Genomic DNA, 24,039 nt, shown 5'->3' with positions numbered 1-24,039 from the left:
GTATTAGCCTCGTTCCCAATTGAATGCTATAGGTCGACTCCTAGGCGTTCAATTGGAGACGGATTGGCCTGGGAACAAGGATATGCTCGTATACAAGTCTAAAGACTGCATGCAATGTGGTAGTGACTGCAATGTGCTCGAGAACAAAGCTTTAGTTAGCCATTACACAATTAAGTTGCTATACTTAGCACCTGCATGTATAATTAGAAGCAACGGTAGAGTACTATAGTATAGCTAGACACATGCATCCACACTACGTATACTGCACTTGCATATGCGCACTGAGGCATAGTAATGATTGAACACACATGCATGCAGTAGCTATACCACATGCACACCGAGGCATAATTATTGAAGAAACTCTGTTTCACATAATTATATATGAAACCCAGTACAGAAACACTAACTCTAATCACTCTCACCTAAAGTAAGTTCAAACACATTCAAAATGTCTATAATTATAGGTGATGTGAGGCATAATAATTATTGAACACACATTACCACACATAATTATAATTATGCATGCGCACTGAGAGGCATAATAATTATTGAAGACGTGCACTGAGGCATAATAAATTATTGAAGAAACTATTTGAAAACCCTAGACTGCACAAGAAACACTCTAATCGACAGCAAATCACTCTCACCTAAAATAAGTTCAAACACACTCAAAATGTCTATAGGAAAACTACGCTACAATCCTGCATGTCATTCAAATAAGTAGTTTTTACTTCGTTTTCAGTTCGGTGCCAATGTTATAAGCAGCAATTTTATTCCAGTCAACCTTGGTACGTGTGACAGGAAGTTGTCGACGCAGTGCTTTGAACGTGGTTTGGCTCATCGTCTTGTAGTTCTCTCCCAAAGCAGTCTGCATGATACACAACATCAAATAACATTGTTTATAGCGTAAGTACTATACCTGGTACTCATTTTCTGCTTGTTCAATTAATTTCACAAAGTCTTTGCTTGTGGAGTCTTCACTCTACATAGAAAGAGATTTAGCTCGAAACACACTACTATTTCACAAATACCTATATCTAACCACTTACGGAAACACACTACTCACAAATACCTATACTACGTGACTGTGGTTAAAGGCGTAGTTTAGTGTAGTACTCACGCCTGTTTTCAGAGATTCTTTCACTTCTTTATTGGAAACTAGTTGCACATTGCCGTCTTCATAGTAATGAACCTACAGCACAAGTTGATTAAGCAATGGAGTGCAAACAATTGATCGGTTAACACCATTATTACTCACTTGAACCCTGAGGATGCCTTTAACTTCCCCAGAACCGCCAGGTGTGAAGTTTACAGACCACTCAGACCTCCAGCGCCCATTCCTATGCATTCACAACTTTTCACCACAAGGTCAATGACAATACTGACTCACCAGAAATTCCTTGGGCTGAACTTGTGGTCCTCTATACACACAGTTAACTTGATGTTAGCACCAGATGAGGTACCATACACCTATACAAACATATAAGATTACATAATAAAAAAAGTATTTAAATGTTAAATTCACATACAGTAACAACACCCTCTGGGTAGTGCTGTTTCACGTAAGCCTGCATTGCCTTGTCCAGATTAGCTCTGTATGATTCAGCCTTGCTGTCTGTAGATGCTGGTTGTGGATCACTAGCTTCCTGCAGTAGGAGGAACAACATAATGTAAGCACATGGTAGAAACACGCCTTTGCACGTGTAATGTAGGTAGGTAATTGCTAGCTCTCAGCATACATTTTTGGGGGTTCTAATATTCGTGTTCCAATGCTAGGAAACCACACTCATCAATAGCTTTGCATGTGAAATACTGGTGTGCATGCAGTTATAATTTTTGCGCTAACTGAACTGCCCTTGAAAAACGTGAAATTTTGCACCTCATGAAGATTTCCCACTATAGTATTACGGTATACACAAATAAAAATAGAAAGGAATATACTTGGATCTGACACACACAACTTTTGTGTCAGCAATGTAGCAACCAGACCTTTCGGAGGTGATCGTACTTGAAAGACCTCTTGCCTCTAGGATCGATAAACCGTGATCCTTCCAACTTTCCAGCAGCTGTCACAAGAATCTAGAACAATGACAACGAGTTACATTCATGACATTCAAGCGATAATATTAATTACTAACGTACTGTGGTACTGATACACAACAAATTAAACAGATTCTGCCAGCATTAGTAAAACAACAATGATATAGAGCTCAAGCCTTACCAAGTCATCGCCAACTTTGGCAGGAGTAAACTGCTCTGTGTTGTACTCACTAAAGGCACTGCAAATAAAACAGTATACATGCAGCATTGATTGGTTGATATAATTATGTAGCAAATAAGCTGTATTATACAGTGGAACCTCTGAATAACGGACAGGTTAGTGCAGGAGGTCTTGTCCACTACTCGGAGGTTTACCATATAACAATATGAAAGCACCACAGGTGCTGATGCCTCAGTGGAGGAACTTGAACATTAAAATGTTGCATATACAGTGGAACCCCTCTATAACGGACACCTTTGGGGAACAATGTTTGACCTTTATACAGAGGGGTTGTTTGTACACAAACTGTTCACTTGGGACCTGGGTGTCTGGCCTGGCCATTATATAGATTCGGAGGTGGTTGTTAACAGAGGTTCCACTGTAACATTATTTTATAACTGTACGGTGAAAAATATGGGAAATGATTGACCATAATAGTTGCTAAAAGGATGCCAAAAGATAAAGTCTATAATGAAAGCACAGCGGGTGCTGACGCCTCGATGGAGGTGTCAAAGCTAAAGATACTAGTAATAGCTTTTATACACACATTATATCATGATGAACATTACTTTTGCTGCAGAATCCAGAATCATGGAGAAACTCAAAGAGCGGGTAATGATCGACCAGATTGTTGTTAAAAACGATTGATGCCAAAAATCCAAGTATAAAATGAACGGTGCATCAGCAGAGCCTTTGCAGCTCTCTTCTCACTCATTAGTATTCAGCTACCAGAGCTAAATACTAAGTAGAGTAGCAACACTCCATGGACAATTTTTTTCTACGCACTCTTCTGAAAAGGCATTCCAAGTACCTTAAGGTGACATATTTTCACAGGTAGATTTGTTTTCGTTTTTACAGTTTTGCGGTATAATTTTTTGCGAAATGTCGATCTGGATACATTAAATAAGAGGGCGGCCAATTATTTGCGAGTACTAATTTTTGCGATTTTACTCTCATTCGCAGAAATAGCAGAAATTAATACACGCGAAAATATGTCACCTTAAGGTAAGCAAAACAAGGCATAACTCGAGAACGAAGCATAATTTTGCAACTCCACGAAATAAATCCGTTGACTAGAAGCCTATAGAAACTCTTACTTGCACTTCCATTCACATGGCTCCACGTGGCTCCTATCACACCTGCAGCACTCGGGCATTATGTTGTTCCAGTACAATACATGGCATGTTGCACTCGGGCTGGGACAGTTGATGTGTTATTGAGGGTGCCTCTCACAACCATACAAGTTATGCCAAAAGGAGTAATACATGTACGTTACTCGAGTGGGGAACCGCCGAGGGTTTAGTACAGTGCTCTAGTTACCCTTTAGCAACCTTCTTAAAGAATTCATAGCTGCTAGTTTGCTCATAAACCCTTCTTGCAAGCATTAGGTCTGGCCCCCAGACTAGGTTTCATCTAGGATTTTAAGTTTGGGGGGGGGGGGGGGGAGTTTGAAATGAAACTGTGCGTGTCACCGGAAAAAGTTGAGGCCACTCCCACTTTCGGTCACCCCCCCCCCATATTGTTTGTTGTTGGTGCCTAGCAAAGTACTCTTAGCAATGTGCATTGACAGGCAACTCCATGTAACTTGGTAGCTATGCCGGTTTGTAATTGTCCATAATTATAATGTATAGTGTATAGAACACTAGAAACCACATGTTCTACAAAAGCAGATTAGATGATGACCAATCATCCTCTAGCAAAGCTACATGTAGTAAAAGACCGTGTCGATCTAGATAATGTTGGCCCTCTCTCTCTTCCTATTTCCCCCTATCTTTTGGGGCGGAAGCTGAGCATAAGCCAGGGGTATGACCTTGATACAGACAACAACGCCTCTGGTGCGTGCGCACCAATAACAACCAGCACTTTTTGACTCAAAAACGAAAGTATTGGGACTCAATGCAAAACTTTATCAACAAACTCACCTTGAAGCGCCTTCCTTTAAGAGCTGATCATTCCCAAGAAGAACCCTAACATCTGAGAAACCGATATCCATAATGTACATGTAAGATACATAATTACACACACTGTAAAAGTGCCTAGCATACAATCATACACACATTCAGTGTTCTCTCCAGAAACTACAGAACGCTAAGTGGTGGTGTGGTTAGAGCTACAGTAGACTCTCGGGACAGTGCAGCTTGGTCGAAATAGCGAGGTGGCTGTATTTCAGGAAATAGCCGCGGCTTAAAAACGACCTCACCTCGAATCTAGTCTCGAGGATAATGAATCATTCTGCTCTCTATTTAAGTGTAAGGACACCATCCGGCCTAATAAACGTATAAAATTAAATTGAAAACCTACTTCGCCAGCACTGGCCAGTATACGGAATAGTGAGTTGGCAGGGGGAGTTTTATATAGTAAAAAAATGCCAAACCAAAATTGCCGGTATATCGCGGTGGCCTTACTTCAGAGAGCCGGAATAGCGAGTGTCTATACTGTATAGTGCACCCATGAATGTCATTATGTGGGGAAAAGGCTACCGGGACTGGGGAGAGTACCTTATTGTTACTATTATAAACGGGTACTAATTTGAGCGAATTTGTAATTAACAAAGGTACCCGCTATAATAAAAACGCATTTAAAAAATTATGTATCTAATTTTTTTAATGTAATGACTTTTTTTTTTAATAATGTACTTTTGAGAGTATGCTAAGCAAACTAGCCCTTTTTTCATCTGTCCAAACTTTCTTAAAACTCATACTAGTATATCTTTTGTACTAATTAATTTGCTACAAAATTCTAAAAACAGGAGAAAACGCTAAAATTACTACCCGTCTATATAGTAACATAAGGTACTAACACAGCTAGTAGAATAAACTCAATGTGATACGAATTAGTTAAGAATCCACATTTGTGGCAACTCAAGTGGCTAGATCACATACCACAAGATCATTGGTAGTGACGTACTATACGTAGCACTAGGTTTCACGTACGTGCAGTAGACTGACGCCACGAAAACCATAGCCACTTAGAATCTTACCCGATATGCTGACTGTGCAACATGAGTCTGTACACGGAGTTTGACCAGTCTACTGTTCGCCATGCAACAGTGACGACTTGGCTTGCGAGTTTAGTTATAACCAGCACACTTACACGTTCCAGTCTCATCTTGAGGCTCCCTGCACCATTTGGCCAGTTTGCCTATAGGACTAACAGTTCCTGTGTGGTTGCTGGCGTTACTCAACTTGGCAATTTTTGGGGGCTCTAAAACAGCCTTGCTCTAAAACAGCCTTGGAGACTTATAACTTTACTGGAATGTCTCTTTTTACAGGGTGTGGTCAGTCATTAGCAAGTACTACACTAGCCTCGATCCCAGGCCGATCCATCTCCAATTGAACGCTAGGTCGCCTCCTCGGCCTGGTATTGATTGTATCTGGGCGTGTATCTGGGCATGTGCTGTGGTTGCTCAGGTATTCGCTCAAAAAGAGCGAATACCTGAGCAAGGTGGAGCGAATAGAAACACTAATAGTGTATGTAAGCATACTTACTCCGTTAAATCACAAAGAACTCCGTGTCATAGGTCTATTCTTTGCAAGTTTAGTTTGTCATAGATATAGGCTTAGCTAGAGTGTGAGGGGCTGTCTTGTGCAAAGGAGCATCACTCTTGTGAAAGAACAGACCTAGGTTCTCAAGTTTCTGCTATCAGTGGCTACCTTTGATTGACTACACAATTTAATACAAGCGCTTGATTAGACCATTGATTGCCAGATACACTTGTGGTAGAGTCTATCCTCAGACTCTGGCCATCGATCTCTTGTATACTATGCTCAGGGGTGTCCACAAGTGGCTGGATGTATCGTCAAGGTGAGCGATATAAATCAATAATACCCTTCCATCATTGGAAATTGTACACTATAGCCTATAGTCCAATCCTTGATATCTGGATCAAGATATGACATTACGGCACTGGCACTGGTGTTGTGTTAGCCCCCTTCACCGGCCTTCAAGGAAGTGCGGCCTGGGATCGAGGCTAGTTTGGTGTGGACCACCACTGTGAGTTACAAATGTATAGTGGAATGGTGAATTTAAGTTCATACTAATTTGTATACAGGAGCAAAATGGAACCTTCCCCTCCAACCCCCGTCGTACTCCTCCTAGCTGATGGGTGCGAACTCATTGAAAGAGGATGCCCCAGTGCCACTCGTGTCCTTCCCAAGGGTCCGATCTTATAGAACTACCTGCATGGCTCTTTCAACACTTGTGGTTGCTATCCTGACCAGTGACGTCAGGATTCTACTGTCTCTTGATGCACTGTGAACACACAATCTTTGTTATGCCACCTGAAGGCTTAGCAGGCATATCCAACGCAGTATTTATTAAGTCTTTCTGGAAGCTCTTGTTTGAGATCTTCGCTTCTAAACATCTGCATTTATTATGGACGCAGTACTGCTGTGCACAGTATTAATTTCTAGTGTCATTATATCACTGTATTTTTAGCCAACTGTGATGAACTGAAGATTTTACAGTACATAGCATTCCTCTTGTTACTTACCAGTTTCCGGTCACGCCCAGATACAATCAATACCAAGCCGAGGAGGCGACCTAGCGTTCAATTGGAGACGGATCGGCCTGGGATCGAGGCTAGTACTACACATGGCTCACGACTAGGCGTGTTATAAATTACTGAAAGAGATTATTCTCGAGGAATCACCAACTTTCTTATTCTGAGGGATTTATCGGGCAAAATAGCCTCGTTCATAGGGCGTAACGCGGATAGTTTTCGAGGCTCCATTTCAGATTCAATTATGTGCACCACTCCCTCTATAACTCTCTATGGTACTACATGTATGTACATTAGCTCACCATTAAAAACTTCATTAAATTCACCAGGGGGAGCATTCTTGATAAAATTCGAGACAATACGAACCTGAAAATCCACAAAGAAAAATTCGAGACGATACACAAGGAAAACCAAGCAATCAACAAACCTCAATACTCACTAGGTGTACTATATATACATACACACATCACCTTTTCGTGGTCTGGTATCTGCTCAGTGTATTCAGACATGGTTTGATGACCAGGAAAGCTAGCTATACAGTAGACAACTGGTAGGGCATGCACACTATATAATTATTAGAAGCTAGCTATAAGCTATTAGTATTAAACGTGTAAATAAAAATTATGTTGTTTGGATTGCTAGATCACGAGGGAGAACCGTGCCAATTAAACAGTCACATGACTCCTGAGTCCACTCTAGCCTCCTTCACTGGCCTCCCCTGAAAAGAAGTGCGGCCTGGTATCGAGGTTATTCCGTTCACATGTGTACAGGCCAGAGCTCTCCAGTACAGGCCCAGTGCTGAGTCAGCTAATCAAGTTGCACCTCTGTCAGGCGGAGTGGCAAGTGGTTGGACTCCGCCCAACTAGGTTGTAAAACCATAGATTGAAGAGTTAATCTATGGTAAAACTGAAGCAAAGGTCAAGCGGTTTCTCCCTCCTTAACCTAGGTCGAGTTTCCCCAGTGCACTAGGTACGTACGTACATGAGATGGCTACTCAGATATTTCGAAAGACATCAGCTGACAGCATCAGTCTTTGGATGGGGCATAAACTGCATATAATCAAGTGGGAACCACAAACTCCAAAGTAAGCTGATCATTATTATTATTATTATATTATTATTATATTATTATTATAATAAACTTTTCAGTAGTGCTGAACAAAAATTAAAACGTTTGTATACAAATGTACACTGTAGTGAGAGTAAATAGCCCACTGCCAGTCTTGAACTTCTTAAAAGTCCAGCTGGTTAACTATTTAGGGTGGATGAGACAGTTAGAGCAGGGACATTTGACATGGTATGTACACAGGTTGTCTGGATCAAAGTTTTTAATAAAATTTTCAAGAACTTGGACAGGAGACTCTCTATTCCACGATACGACATCTGAAGATCAATGCGTGGCATTGCGTTCCACAGACGTACTACTCTATTGAAATAAAAGTGTCTTGCCTTATTACATCTTGTATAGTTGTGTGCCAGTCTGTGGTCACTGCCTAGTCTTGTCGAAGTAGTGACGAAGCGAATGTGGTTTAGGATGTTGAAGTTGTCCTGTGGTTGTTTGAGGTTTTTAACCAGGAACAGTAAATCCATAAGCTCCATCCAGTGCATGAGGGGTATCATACCTAGCCTCTGTTTATAACTGTAAGAGTTATCATGTAGTTCGTTGCTCTTCTCTGTATTTTCTCGAGCTTAGAAAATATTTTTAAAAAGGAGTGGTCTCCAGAGTTGAGTGCAATATGTTAGGTGAGAGCGGACTAGGGCAAAGTAAAGATTCTTCTTTGCTTGAGTATTGTTGGTTGTAATAGTCCTTCTAATAGGTTTATAGCTCCATAGGCTTTTGAGCATATGGTTGAGTAGTGTTTAGACCAGTTGTGTTCGATACGAGTATTCCCAGATCCTTGTAATTGTCCGTGAAGTCTATTTCCGTACCCTCTATGTGGTATCTGCTGGTCTCATCCAGTACTGGCCCATAAAAACGCATAACTTTGCACTTGCTTCTGTTCATGCTTAGGTTCCATTTTTTGCACCAGTTTGTTACTTCGTTTAAGTCAGATTGTAATTGGATACTATTTTCTTCTGAGTGGATAGTTTGGAGAAGTTTTGTATCATCCGCAAACAGGAATACTTTTAAGGAAGGTATAATGTCAGGTAGGTCGTTGATGTAAATCAGGAAAAGGAGAGGACTCCCCTGAGGCACTCTAGATAGTACTGGAAGTAGTGAGGACTGCTTGTTTTCCACCTCTACAAAGTGGTGTCTGTCTTCAAGGTAGCTTCTGAACCACTGCCACAGAGGGCCTGTTATACCTAACATCCAGAGTTTGTACAAGAGTTTGTTGTGGGATACACTATCGAACGCTTTAGATAGGTCCAAGTACACCACGTCTGTGGGAATTTTGCTATCCATTGAGTTTATAATGGTTGAGTAAAATATGAGGAGCTGGCTGAGGCATGAGCGATGTTTGAGAAAGCCAAATTGGTGTACATTGAGCTTGTCTCGAACAAAGTCAATTACATGTTGTAAATTATTTTTTCCATAACTTTTGACGTAATACTGAGAAGAGAGATTGGCCTGTAGTTGGACACCTCCGTGCGGGTGCCCTTTTTAGGAATTGACGGATTTTGTTAATTTTCCATTTGGGCGGAAAGTAGCCAGTCCTAATACTGAGGTTGAAGAGTTCCGTTAGTACTTCTGTTAGTGAGGAGGCACAATTTTTGAGCACATATGCACTGATATTGTCGCTACCAGGTGCTTTACATGGATCGAGTTCGGTGAGACATTTTTTCATGGTTCTTTAGTAGTTTAGTTACTGATAATATTTCATTCCAAATTCTTGTCCACAAACATAAAGTGAAGTGAATGATGAGACAGAAACAGGGTGTGTGTGTCTAAGTACAGAGGCTAACAAAAGAATAGTAAGAATCACAAAAAGAGGCAATGCGGTAGGACTACAAAGAGATGAATAAAGTAGTAGCGCATTGCGTGATTAAATTCTATTGCGTATTACGTAACATGATATAATAACGGAAAACTGGTAAAGGTGACTACAGAAATCAATAATGGTAAAGATCGTTAATACAATAAAGTAAAGTGTTCACTACAGTTCTATAATTTATATACCATGCCGTGATGGTTCTAAAAATAGTAGTCTGTGGGCCAGACCTTTTCTCAGAGGGGGGAGGGGAAGAGTGAAAGAGGTCTGGAGACTCTTGTAGCACTTCGTGTGCTCTTGGAATGTCAATTAGTGGGAGACTTGTGATATTTGAGGTATAAAGAAAGAGTAGATGTAGCAATACATTGGCTGATTCTAAATTTCATTGGCTGTAATCCAAATTCCACAGAGGCAATACTCGCATTTCATTGCGTTAAAATCACATGACATAGGATATGCATTTCATTGGCTCTGGCTACATTCCGCTAGAGCACACGGAAATGCTGCAAGAGTATCCAGACCTAATCCTAGCTCTCTTGATTTTGGCCCCAAGCTATTGGCTCTGGCCCCCAGACTATAAAAATAGTGTATCACGAATCAACCACCCTCGCGAATGTCATCAAGTGCAAGTTGCTCATGTGTAATTGACAAGATGTCACGTTACTTTGTGCACAATTTTTGTGTAGAGGTATCGGCAGTTCGACACTCTTCTCTTCCTATATACTCTTGGTAGCGTCTTAGTAACCACGCGAGCATTATATATTTGTATTGATATACAGACAACAAATACATATATACAGAGAGGTATAATAGCTAGCTAGCTAGAGACAGAGCTGTTAGTACTTTGTTGCAGCAGCTATTTTCTTTTTCTTTTCTGATAGAGTCACGTACGTGTAGACTTTCACCAAGGTTAGTATTAGATGGGCGTGGCCTGTCCATATAGGCTAGTGTCAGCTTCTTTGTTCCAATGATTGTCATCCACACTCTTGCAGGCTGTGAGTCTTTTGTTAGCAGCAGACTAACTGTAGCTATTAGAATGCTATCAGATGGGCTAGAAACCTTCACAATCGAACTTCTATCTACTTCCTTCAATCCACTTCCGTTCGTTGTGACGTCATTGTTTTACTGAGCATATACTGAGCATATATGATGTTATCCAAAGTCCCCAGTTTCAGGGGATTATGTGGCGCATGCCTAACAGTCGATACCAGACCCATCTTCAGTGCGGCCTGGGATCGAGGCTACCCAGTATCTAGTTCCATACTTCACTGTTAAAATTAGCTTTCCATAATTTGTGTGGTGTTCTTATGTTCATCGTATTGCTGTATTTCTCGGCCTCAACAGTCAGTTTTTTTCTGTTATGCTTCCTATACCGCGCCCCCACATTTTACATGACCCGCCCACACGTTTATGATTATCGAGGTGCCATATACTCCACCTGAAAGAATTAACCTTTGGTCAGTATTGAAATTTGCACTACTTACATGTACTAGTTTTAGCTTATGGGTGGTCTCTCAGTGATACCTGCTAATAATTCAATTTCTACGATTATTATTATTTTTTCTAGCTGTCTGCTTTTCATATCACATGGAGCCTGTGAACATATGGGTAGGTACAACCTCTTAGCAGAATATCTTGCTGCTGAAGGGATCCTTGTGTTTGGACATGATCATGGTAAAAACAAGACATTCACACACATTAACAGAAGTGTGCTACGTAACTCGCAGTATAAAAATTGTCGCCCACCCTAAGATCTGGCATATTCATTAATAATTAATCATTTGTACTGCTATAATGACGTCTGAACTGAAATTGGGGCCCTCAAATATCAACGTTTGTTTCAGGAAGCATGCCCCCTAGTTTAGCGTGCAATTTCGGTCCACATACGCTGTGGAGAGCTTTGCCCCTACATTTTTCATTCCCAATTAGCCCCTCCTGACCCAAATCCTGGATGCGGCCCTGCATGGTATGCATGATATAATAATAATTATGGTCTTCAATTTTGTAAGTACGATTGTTACTTGTGACATGTAGTGGTGTGCTAATTAAGTTACCGTTGATGTTGATATTATTGCAGTCGGGCACGGAAGGAGTGAAGGGGACCGTGCTCATATTGAACACTATGGACAGTATGTGCAGGATGTAATTCAAACAGTAGAAGAAACAAAGAAGCAATTTCCTGAGCTCCCTTGTTATTTGATGGGGCATTCTATGGTAATTAAAGCTGTTGTTTGTATCTTCGAAAAGCATAAACACCTTTTGCTTACTCAATATGTCTGTGCACAAAGCACTTGGAGTCCTATTGTATTTTGAAGTAACTTCTTAGTTGTGCTTGCTTAAATTTCTGTGCACAAGGCACTTGGAATCCCGTACTATTCTGTCTAGTAGTATTTCTTCGTTGTCAATAGAGTCCTGTTCGGAAGTACTTCTTATGTACAGATCCATGACTGAGGGTAATTTTAGACGAAAGCTTGTATGATGCATTTGCTAGTCAGGTGCCTGTACATTAAGTGTAGATATAATTATACAATACATGTGTATAGGGGGGACTCATTGCTGGCCTAACTGTGGTTGAACGGCAAGACTTGTTCAAAGGATTGATCCTGAGCGCTGCTTTGGTGGAAGTCGATCCAAATGCAGCTGGATGGTTTATTGTAAGTTTTGTATAATGTTTTCGTAACTCACTATAGTTTATCATATATGTGTAAAGTGTCACGGAGAGTATATGCATTAATTAAGTAGTCCTGTTGTATCGTAGTCATGCATGGAAGGTATCTAAAATAGTTGAAAAGTGAGTTTGCGCACGTACTGATATCTATATAGACACTGTTACAGTATTAGGTTTGGTTTGTACATGTCAATGGGATTATTAAAGGCCTATTGTTTTGATCAACACAATCCTGCATATCGCAGTTAGATAGTGTTTAGGAAGTTTCTACATGATTTAGAAGCCCAAAGGGCTGGTTGTAGTATCCCGAACGCAGTGAGGGTTCTACTAGCCCTGAGGACTTCTAAATCATGTGGAAACTTCCTAAACAGTGTCTAAGCATTTTAGATCATAGCAACCATGAGTATTTAGCCACATTTTCCATAGGGGTCGCCTCCTGAATGGTGTACGTGTGTCTATATAGAGCACGGAATTGCAATTTTCCAACAAATTGGCAAGTAGGAGTTTGTGTGTATACATGTATCTTAATTTTTATGCACTGCATGCATGGTCACGGAATCGTCACTAATTGACATACAGCTTTCTTGGTCACTTGTTTCGAATACGTTTTGGTGCCTTCTTTGTCAATTGTAGTACTTATAACCAAGGGATCTATACATGTATTGAATGTAGTCCCTTTCTTAGAGCAGTAAATAGACAGCAACAATCAGTTATGCCATGAGGCGTAGCCGCACAAGGGTTATGGTAAAGCTGACTGTGTGTGTCTGTTTGAGCTGTAACTGCTCAACGCAATGCGCCAAAAACTAATAGCTTCTATATAGGTTTCTAATTTTGATTCGTGTAAACTAAATTATTCCCGAGTTATGGCTATTTTTACCCCTTTAACCGTCGGATTCTTAATTAACAGTGAAGTGAAATGTCTGTAAATTCTTTATCGGGTTTCCAGAGCAATAAAATGCCTAGCAACCATATACCAATAGAATGCCCATACAACAAGGAATAAAATGGTGCAACATGTGTTGCCATAACAACCACGGTTATTATACGCTCACCCGTTTTTATCATTTTAAATGCTCGGCCAGCGGTGAGATAAAATCCTAAAATTTTTTTTTATGGATCAGCCTATCATATGGTATAAAGGCTTGACTAAGCTTGATTTTCACATCATATGAATGTAACAGTGCTAAGATATATCAATTTGAAGTACAATATGTACATGTATTACTATATCGGTGAACGATCTATGAAATTTACAAGCTAACATAAAGACTGTTCATTACTGCTAATTCTATTTTAGCTATACTGTACTCACTACTGATATTCTAGCTATACTATACTACTTACCAGAGTCACACAGTGAGCCCTCTCCTGGTCTTTCACCGTCCTGGTCCATACCGCTAGCGTCTAGGTCCATGTCATGCATGTCCTCAGTCCCAGACAGTTCATCAGCGTCTGGCATAAGGCTGGTAGCCTTTGGGAGGTATCCTACTATCCCCTCTCCTTCATAGGCACTGTCATCACCAGAGGAGACATCGCCATTGCTGTCCTCAAGCTGTTCAAGCACATCGGCACAAGTAAACAACCTAGCCATAGCTATAAACTTCGTGCGGTAAGATGCTAATGAAATTTTAACATAGCAACGTGGCTTGGAAATTTCTAGACTAAATTGCACGTGATTCTACAGCTCTTCCTGTATACAGGGATGTGCGTAGTTTGAGCTACTTCCTAAGTATCGCAGAATTAGAATTTCGCAAAAAAAGTCACTATTGCGGGCCACGATCGTGGCCCGTGGCGGTTAAAGGGTTAAAGTGAAGGCTCATCTTCATGCAGAACCGTTCCTAGAATAAATATTTTGTATCGAATTCCAAAGTTAGTTTCATTGCTCTAGATAACTTTTGAAATGAAAGCACCGCAGGTGCTGATGCCTTGGTGGAGATGCCAAAGCTACATAACATAAAGCTGCTATGCTGCTACTAATAGCATGATAAAAACAATTTAATTTTGCTGCGCATGCAAAAACTCAGAGAGTACCCGGGTAATGATCGACCATGATTGTTGTTAAAACGATCAATGCCAAAAGTTCAAGTCTAAAATTAATGGCTGCCATCAGCAGAGCCTTGCAGCTCTCTTCTCACTCTTGCAGCTACCAATAGCTAGCGTTCTAGTGCAGAGCTAACTACTAAGTAGAGTAGCAACACTCGGTAAACAAGTTTGGCTACGTGCTCTTCTAAAAAGGCTGCAATGGCATTCCAAGTAAGCAAAACTAGGCATAACTCGAGAATGAAGCATTATTTTGCAAATCCACGAATTAAAATCCAAGTAAACATGACTAGAAGCCTATAGAAACTCTTACTTGCACTTGATTCATCCTTGAGCAGCTGTAGCAGTCTACACACACAGACAGACAGACAGACAGACAGACAGACAGACAGACAGACAGACAGACAGACACACAAACACACTACTGTATACCTCGCTTGCGCATCCGCACCGAGGCATAATTAGTAGGACAAAATGTCCTGACTAGTGCTTAATTGAAAGGGCATTGCAGGAAATGACAGGATAAATTTTTTTTAGGAAAGTAAAAAAAATGTAATCATCAGTCTGCTAGAAATGACAAACTAAGCTAAACACATAAAAAAAAAAAGAAAATATCAGTCTGAGTCTAGCCAAGTGTCCCTGTCGTCGAGTGTCCATGTGGGCTGCTCACTTTGAGATGCTACTTGGCTACGGGAAACACGGTACTGGGCTCACTGAATGAATTCACGGTTGAAGTTTCTCATGCCCTTTAGCTTATCTTCAAACAGCACGCATACCTTACATATCAGTGTAGTGACATGATATCGATCGGATTGTTCATATTCCAGCCAGGTTGAAGTGTTCAGAGCCTTTTCATGTTCGATAATCCACTTATCCACTGTTTTTGTAGACACTGCTTTTCTCTTAGGAACACAAAATAATGTAGAGCTACTACTACTACTACTAGATGCATCATCAGTACTTATATCACTAGCTGTAGCTCGGTTTCTCTTCATTTAATATTAATAAATTTTCACGTGGCACATGCTAGGACAAACTGACCGCGCATGCCCAGACAAGCTTACACAATTGCAATTATTGACCGAAAATTGTCCGGTGACCGGATGCTATCTAGAGCACTGTAGTTTTGCTTCCTACATGTACAACTAGTGTAAAGGGGCGGAGCCTATAACCTATAAAAGGGACCAATTGAGTTATTAGGTTCAGGGTGGTCGTAAGTTAAAAAGCAGATTTTATCCACTGCATTCAAACACAGTGCAATATATGGTTGATATGGTACTAGCCTCGATTCCAGGCCGAGAAGAGAAAGGCAGCCTGGTATACTTTGCATGCGCATGCGCGAAATTGACAGCATACAAATTGTAAAAAACGGACAAAGTTAAAAGGAAGAGTACGTATGGCCATGTAGTTAGTGGTAAAATTTTCATGACCACAATGGCAGCTTTCATGCCGCTGGTAGAATAATTATGCTGCTGCAGTGTTGCTTCTTCTAGCTCTGTTTATCAAAGAGGCAGTTCAAAAAAGCCCCCCAGAGCTGCCAGATAGGAAGAGTGGTGTATGACTGAGTGTCAATAGCTGGCAATGTTACGGAATATTTTTTCAAAAGCATAATTATATTGCCTTATTTCCCCCCTCTACTTCAAAATCCTGTATGACACCCTGCGGACTACAACATCAGAATACAAAATAGTATACATGTTTATTTTACTGGCAGTATCCACAAATAATTATATGCCCTTTTTGGGGTAATGTACGCGCATGCATACAATGTATACAGTAGACTCTCGTTAATTCGGTCACCCTTGGGACCGTGCAGCTTGGCCGGAATAGCGAGGTGGCTGCAGCTCAGGAAATAGCCACGGCTTAAAAACGACCTTACCTCGAATCTAATGACTACTTTTGCGGTTCTTGTCTTGAGGATAATGAATCATTTTGTTCTGTAATTCAATTTTATTTGCTAAACCACACCCAAAACGTCATATTCGGCCGTAATACACGTATAAATTACATTGAAAACCCTGTTTGGGACTGGCCGGTAACCGGAATAGCGAGTGGCCGTACTTCAGGGTGAGCAGTAAACATATAGCTAGCATTTCGTGCCAAGCCAAATGGCCGGTATATCGAGGTGGCCGTACTTCAGGGAGCCGGAATAGCGAGAGTCTACTATACCTGTTTGTGCCAGAGAGTAGGGCAATAGGGCAGTACCTACCTATCCGCGTGATGAGAGGCTCCTATACCTATCCGCATAATGAAGGCTCCTGTTTCTTTGGCTTCACTATGACCTTCGACAGATCTTCTCAACCAATTCAAGAAAGGGCATAAGTCACAACTTTACAGATCCCATGAGGCAGTACTCAACTAAACTTCGTATTCAACGATTGTAGGGTTTTGATGAGGTGAGTACGTACCCAGAGGAGGTATGACAGGCGCGGTGCAGCTCAGGCAATTAGCCTTTGATTGAACAATAATTATCTGCCCACGTCGTATGTTTCTTGGTGAGAGTAATCAAAGGCTGATTACTTGAGCTGCACTGCGCCTGTCGGACCTCCTCCGGTACGTACCTATTTTGGGTAATGCTGCAGTCCATGTGCACCAGCACTTCATGGCACCTATGCATTGGACACCAAACCATTTTTGTTAACTTCCTAGATCACAATAGCACTAGTACAAGCAATCGTGCACAAGGGAACCCCAGTACTTACTTTGCCAGTAAGAGTGCGATAGGGGAATAATAGCACGAGTAAATTATTATAATGCAGTTTTAAACCGAAAACATTACGTTAGTCATTTACAGCGTTAACAAGTAATTGTACGCTGTCAATGGCGATGTGCAATTACCGGACCTGATGTGATACGGGATTGCTGTACAAGTTCCAGTGCACTACTGTATAGCGGGTAATTTTCGTGGGGTAAAAAATCATTCAACTCGAAAAACGGTGGTTTTCGTGTGTACAAATTTTGTTTAGTCTCGGGGCTGCACTGCATTCCTACGTTCCAGTAAGGCACTCCTACGTTAAAATTCCGTGGAGGTCAGCTTGCCCACGAAAATAACGAATATTTTACCCCACGAAAATTACCCGCTATGTGGTAGTAACACATCATACATGTACGATTACAACCTGATGACGTGCAATTACTGATACGCTCACTACTTCACTGTAGTGCACTGCTCAAAACGTCCGTTGAAATTCTAATTAGTACATCATAATTTATGGATGAGAGAAAAACTGAACTGTGTGCTACTCCCTTTTTCTAACCACATGTGTATCCTTTCTACTTCATGTAGAAAACTGTTTCGAAAGTCGTTGCTGTCCTAGCCCCTCAACTTGGTATCAAGAAACTTAATACAGACGACATAAGTAGTGTTCCTGAAGAGGTAATAATTAAGTGGTAAATTAATTACAAGCACATGCCTGTATTAAATGAATGGAAATGTCCCCTGCAAACAGTTATGTTAACATGTTGCCTCTGTGTGCAGGTTCAAGCCTACGTCGATGATGAACTAATTTATCATGGAAGCTGTAAAGCTAAATGGGCTACTGCATCACTAGCAGCAATTGCTGAGTTGAGAGAGCAAATTAAAAGAATACATCTGCCTCTTCTTCTTATCCATGGCATTGATGATAAAATAGTACCGATATCTGGCTCTGAGTTCATTGCTTCTAATGTGTCCAGTCCACACCTACGATTCGAGGTAAACCTAGCATATTATTGTCTTTTTGTCACACATATCACATTGTCGGCATGCCCAATAATCATTACTGCTACTAGTTCGTTTGGAGAGTCTGGTATCGACTGCATGACCTGTATGCACTCGATCACCATTCATCCTATTCTAGTGAATACATAATACTATAATAATACTACGGTAACAGATACATTTTGTATGCTGTATTGTCAGGACTAGTTTCTGTTGGATATTCTAATGCTCAACCCTTGAATTTGATTGCTGAGTGTGTAATAAATTATAAGAGGGAGGGGGGTTAGAAATGGAGCACTTGCACACAATCAATTCTGTACAATGCATGTCTATTGATTCGTGTTTTGCCTCCAGCCACCCGTTTAACACAGCGGGAAATCTTTATTGGTGCGCACAATCAATTCTGTGTAGTGCATGTCTGTTGATTCGTGTTTCGCCTCCAGCCACCCCTTTAACACAGCGGGAAATCTTTATTGGTGCGCACAATCAATTCTGTGTAGTGCATGTCTGTTGATTCTGCGATCCCAGTAGGAAATGTTTTTTTATTATCATTTACAGCTCCCCACTGATATTCTTATTCCTTCCACGCCCACTGTTCTTCATGTCTATAGAAGCGTTGTGTGTGTGTCAGCAAGAGCTTTGAAGCTTTCAAAAGGCAGTATTTTTGAGTGTGGTACTATCGTTTCGGCTCTATCTAGTGATTTTGTGTACTGGAGAAGACTGCACCGCAGTACACAATATTGTTCATTCCCTCTTTCTTATGGCATTGTATTGGCTCGATCTTTGTCAGTTGTCATGTTTGTGACTCCACCAAGTTGTATAGACGGAACTCCTCTCAAGAATTTGCTGTTCAAGGTGCTTTTTACTACTTGGAGGGGTCTCATTACCCGAGGCGCGCGTGGGCGGCCACGGGTATGGTAGTCGTTTGGTTTGTCTGTTTGTAATTTCAGGGTCTGCTCACCTGGCTGCCACAGCACTGCATTTATAGCATGGATAAGCCTTCACACATTAAGTTATTAGTTTTAACAATAGTAGACTTCGATGTTAGAGCTTTGTTGTCGAATAAAAGCGAGCATAAACTAAGAAGCTTGAACAGTTGCTCCGCCAAGATTCCAGAAGTACTATCTAAGTACACAAATTTATTTGCAACAGAAGTTCAACTTCCGCTATCAAAATGAAGCTAATACTACAAGTAATTAAATATTCACACACTTATATTCCATGAAGTATTGTACATACACTCACGAACGAGCTCAGGCACGTAGAACTGTTCCTAGTCTACATGCATACACGAGAATAGTTGTTAAGCTTGTATGAGTTTGGCTCCACGAGCTCAAATAGCACTCTATGTCATATGATAGTACTCTTCCAGAACAAGTGACAAAAAATTTTGCTAACAAAGTGACGCTACGTGATGAGTATCAACAACATTTATAAGCTTTGAGCATTACTTTGCAAAAACATTTTGCTTGTACCCAGCTTTGAAGCAAAGTTGTGAGCTTGCAAAACTTGACCACAATTTCCATGTCAAACCACATGGAGTCCCACAAGATGGAGTGCACCACACAGACTATGGACACATTATAGACATTCCAGGTTTGTTGTGTCACACAGTAATAATATAAATACAATAATAACAAACATTTGTAAAATAGTGTGTATGGAAATGGCTATAGTAAGCTAACAACTAGAAGGCAGCTTTCTTTTAGGGAAGGCAGTGACAGTGTTGCGGACAACGGAGTATGTGAGTTGTGCCATGGCGTCAGTGGGAATATGAGTAGTCCAAGCAACTGGCGAAGTGAGCCAGCACGTACCCTTGCAGCCTCCTTGAAGATTGATTTCACTCGCCAGGTTTGTCCTAAATGTAGAAAAGATATAACACGCTGTTTAGGGGATGATACATACGCACCACGATGGGACAAACCTAACAAAAAAAGCATATGTAGTGTATTGGAATGTACAGATGCTATACTAGCCTCACTCGGTAAACCCAAAGATTTCATAAAAGATGCACTTCGACGCGCTAAATTGGAAGTTGCTGAATGTGACTACATATCCTTTTTTAGCAAAATAGGAAAAACAACATTTTTAGATATTTTTACCAGAACGCTAAGTTTATATCTTCAGGATTGGAAAGCTCGACCCCAGGCACCCTAGCAAAGGTAAGACTTTCAAATCAAGAGTAAGAATTGGGTTTTTTAGCATTTGTACGTCTGGTGGGAACAGCTTACTTTAAACAACATGCAACAGGATTTGACACTAACTCACCAGCTACATATTACCATTCATTGTCTGAACAAAATTTAACAGTTAAAGAACAACACTCTATTTGGCTAGACAATATAATGCAAAATATCTGGGACAGGGTCAAATTTGAAAACGAGATGATACCATCTGATGATGCACTTTTGCTTCATTGGAAGCGATCGTGTTGGGTTCTACACATGTCTGATCAACCCATTATGACATTAAGAGCCATTAGAAAACTACGGTTGGAGCATCACAGACCATGAGCTCACCATTAAATGGGATACTGCCACCAATGTACAGGCTGTCCGTGATCGAGTCGACTCACTCCTTAAGAGTTCTCGCAAATGGGAGAGTTAAAAACCCACTGGTACGTAGGGCACTATAAGCACCCCAGAAAGTAGTTTCAGATTACTAGAGGATGCCATCTCATACCATTAGTTTTCTTTAAAGAGGTAGCTTTTCTTTGTTCGTCCCAAAGCAGTCGTGGGAAACTTCCCCCAGAAAAATCTCTAGATACGTTAGCGTCATTTTCGTTCATAATTATTATAAAGATCGAAATTTTTGATCTAATACTGATAGTTTTTCTGTCACTTTGATAGAAGAGATACATACAGGTAGATGCTTCAACACATTACGCGGTCGCCTTCTTTTCCCCTTCTTTTCCCCGTAGACGTGTACAGTCCAGGTTCCATCCTTCTGAACGGTTACATTGTGCAACACTTTAGCTGGTTCCACAGCAGCCTCATTGATATAAAATTTACAATCTTTGTTTGCGTCGTTAGGCAACCCCACAATTTGTCTGGCAACTGAACTGCAGTACTATTTATGTGTTTGGCTTGACAGTTTTTATCTCGTTCCCTCCTTTTGTCAGCCTTCTTATGTTGAAAGTGGCTACAGTATGATAACCGATTATGTTACATGTGTATTACGAGATCTACTTCTATTAACAATACTACGATATGATGTACACACTTATATAGAATCAGTATATCATGTCCAAGCGTTATCTTTACAGAGGTCGATTTTAACTGTTTTCATCAATTTAAACATCACAAATCTAAACATCACAAATCGTTTACTTATAGTTTCATACAATGCTCTCAGTAGTAATTCAAGGCACTTACCTTTCAAAATCAACAATTCAGATTCTCATAAAGGGATCAACAGCACAAAAATACTAGTTTTGGGGAGCTACAATACTGTGGAAAAGTCAAAACAAACCGAGACTTCTGTATAAAGCACACAACCATAATTATTAGCAAGCATGCACATTTACATTTAATTTAATCTCAAGACTGAAGTGTGCACGCTTATTTCCCAAGAAATATACAATGCGAATAACGCATCTGCCATCAGCACATGTAGAAAACATAAGCCCACGTGATCGAGTTTCCAATCCCTCTCCCTCCACTATCTATATGCTACTACAGTATAGCTAGTTTTAGTGCAAGACTAACTTATAAGTTGCATAGAAACTTGATTCTGAAGAGACTGCAACAGCCTTTAATGTGTGACACAGAGAATGGGATTGGCAACGGGGGCAGTTCACGTGATGCTTTTACATTGAATGTACACAGATGGGCATCCATGTTTCGCCCTAAAGCTCCCGTGAAAACCCGGGAAACTTATTGTGTCTAATGCCTACTTCCCTCCAACACTTAAACACATGCCCCCTGATGGTAGGTATCATTCAGAAATGAATAAAATATAATCTTGATTTTCGTGAAGTAGCTAGAGGTACACAGAGCTTCGGCTTTTTCATGCTTGTGTTCCTATAACACCTATGATATAGCTAAGGATCATAGCTAAGGTTGTGTTACTAAGTAGTGTGCTATGTCCAAGTGTGAAGTTGATGTTTAGCAGTAGAACTGCTTGTAGACTTTTTTTACTGACGGCAAAAACAATTCTCATGAATTATTCATGTTTAGACTCCCACGTTAGAAGTAAGCCTTGAGGCGAAACACGGACGGTACCGGAAGTGCACTCCATTGTCTCTTCTATCTACTAGCCATAACTCGAAAAAGAAGCTTTAGTTCACGAATCAAATCCAAGAGAACAATTAAGCCTATAGAAGCCGTTAGTTTTCGTCGCATTACAACCGTTGAGCAGTTACAGCTGGAACAGACAGACAAACACACACACATAGTCAGCTTTACTTGTGCGGCTACGCTTTGAGGCATAATAACATATACAACTCTCTAACACTTTTTGAGCGAAAGCAAAACGCATTAGCAGCTAGCTCGTTTCCTCAGCCCTCCCCATGGTAGTCCCCAATTTCACGGCTCGAGTCAACTAGGTAAAGGAGACCTAGAGGAGACCTAGTGTATAATTACCGTATAGTGCGAGGAAATGTTCGAATTATCGGCTATAAATGCAGGGAAATTTATTCAACTAGAAAATGTCGCGTACCAGGAGTACATAAAGGGGAGTATCTAACTCCCATGCACATTCCATTCTACATCTAGGACTGAATCCGTCACGAACACTTGTAGTTGTGTAAACTGTTAGCCATGAATAAAATTAAATGTGGGCTGGAGGTACAAACCACATGTGTGTATGCTGATATCATTTTAACTAATTAACCACTACACCTACGCACCCACTTAAGGTTACGGTATACAGTTCCCACCCACGCTCAAATTTGCGTGGGTGTTCAATGCAGTTCACTAGTAAAATGGCTCTCATCTGGCAATGGTCACTTGTTGTCAATTCTAAGCATCAGGAAACCCCTCCTTACCGTATAGTCTGCTGTTTATTATTATACGAATAAAGGGGCAGGGCAACTCGAAGAGTTTTTCCCAAGAGAGTAAGTTGAAACAAAGTTACGGCCATTTCTAGCTGTTTTTGTAGGCTAATATGGCGACTGTAGAGTAGTAACAAGGATATATTTTTTGCTGTTAGGTCTCTATGAACAAGATCTCTTCGACTCGCCCTCCAGTAAGTCTTTAGGCATTGAATACTGGTCAGAAAAAAAACCTAGAAGCTATGCAGCCAACAAAATTTGACGACAAAATACTCAGTTTTTTCCAGCTGACCTCAGACCACTTCATTGGATTACAAGACATAGATACTTTTAGCTACAATAATAGCTAGCATTGTTTCATGTTCTCTTTTCATTGATAATCATTGCAAGTTACAAAAACAATGTAGTGATGAGAAATAAAGAAAATAAATATCTTATGAATTATTCATGAGCAATTAGTATACCGTAACCTTAAGAAATGGCGTACTCATACCGTAGCCTAGTTTACACTATACAACTGCTACAGTTGGATACTCCGTACTCCTGTGCGTACCTATAGTGCAAAGTTGTTCTCATAATTATAAGAAATCACGGAATTTTACTACAGTCTATTTATAAAAGACTAGCAGCAGTGTTCATCATTAAACCGTGCATACTTACTACTTTTATACAGAGGTTTGACGGGAATCGGCATGAGGTGTTTCATGATACGGAGCAAACCCGAGCACGTGAAGTCATAAAAGAATGGATTTTTATGTCACATAAGTTTTGAGTTCATAATTATAATATCTACCACTGCTCATAATTATTATTGTTTCCTAGCGCAGTATATTTGTTACATTTTGTTAAAACTAGTACGGTTATTAATCACGAAGTGTATGTCACGAGGACTAACTGACTTTTACCGGTAGATGGGTAGCGTTTTCAGATTATTCTCGAGTTTTAAGG

The 24,039-nt window shown here is 40.5% G+C and overlaps 2 protein-coding genes across 3 annotated transcripts in view; one reads left to right on the top strand and one right to left on the bottom strand.

The window, feature by feature from the left end:
- Positions 1 to 545: 545 nt before the first annotated feature.
- Positions 546 to 24,039, bottom strand: part of LOC135346659 (F-actin-capping protein subunit alpha-1-like) — a 149,716-nt gene continuing 126,222 nt past the window's right edge. The window contains exons 2-12 of one of the 2 annotated variants that reach the window (XM_064544360.1): positions 7,232 to 7,362; positions 7,064 to 7,127; positions 4,183 to 4,234; positions 2,222 to 2,279; positions 1,990 to 2,079; positions 1,530 to 1,646; positions 1,391 to 1,470; positions 1,259 to 1,340; positions 1,121 to 1,192; positions 920 to 982; positions 546 to 868 (exon numbers count right to left, since the gene is read on the bottom strand). In XM_064544360.1, the coding sequence (XP_064400430.1) occupies positions 728 to 868; positions 920 to 982; positions 1,121 to 1,192; positions 1,259 to 1,340; positions 1,391 to 1,470; positions 1,530 to 1,646; positions 1,990 to 2,079; positions 2,222 to 2,279; positions 4,183 to 4,234; positions 7,064 to 7,127; positions 7,232 to 7,270 (858 nt within the window). In that variant the 5' untranslated portion in view covers positions 7,271 to 7,362 and the 3' untranslated portion in view covers positions 546 to 727. Of the gene's footprint in view, positions 869 to 919; positions 983 to 1,120; positions 1,193 to 1,258; positions 1,341 to 1,390; positions 1,471 to 1,529; positions 1,647 to 1,989; positions 2,080 to 2,221; positions 2,280 to 4,182; positions 4,235 to 7,063; positions 7,128 to 7,231; positions 7,421 to 24,039 lie in introns of those variants that run through there. The other variant, XM_064544359.1, reaches the window with a different exon arrangement.
- LOC135346660 (monoglyceride lipase-like) lies at positions 7,596 to 23,981 on the top strand. Its single transcript, XM_064544362.1, has 7 exons — positions 7,596 to 7,845; positions 11,258 to 11,364; positions 11,768 to 11,904; positions 12,234 to 12,344; positions 17,685 to 17,774; positions 17,877 to 18,092; positions 23,765 to 23,981. The coding sequence occupies exons 1-7, from the start codon at positions 7,748 to 7,750 to the stop codon at positions 23,861 to 23,863; spliced, it is 858 nt and encodes a 285-aa protein (XP_064400432.1). The 5' UTR covers positions 7,596 to 7,747; the 3' UTR covers positions 23,864 to 23,981.

This window comes from Halichondria panicea, chromosome 13 (genome assembly GCF_963675165.1).
Source record: "Halichondria panicea chromosome 13, odHalPani1.1, whole genome shotgun sequence".
In the NCBI taxonomy this organism is placed as follows: domain Eukaryota; kingdom Metazoa; phylum Porifera; class Demospongiae; order Suberitida; family Halichondriidae; genus Halichondria; species Halichondria panicea.
This window is presented reverse-complemented; position numbering and strand designations above follow the sequence as displayed.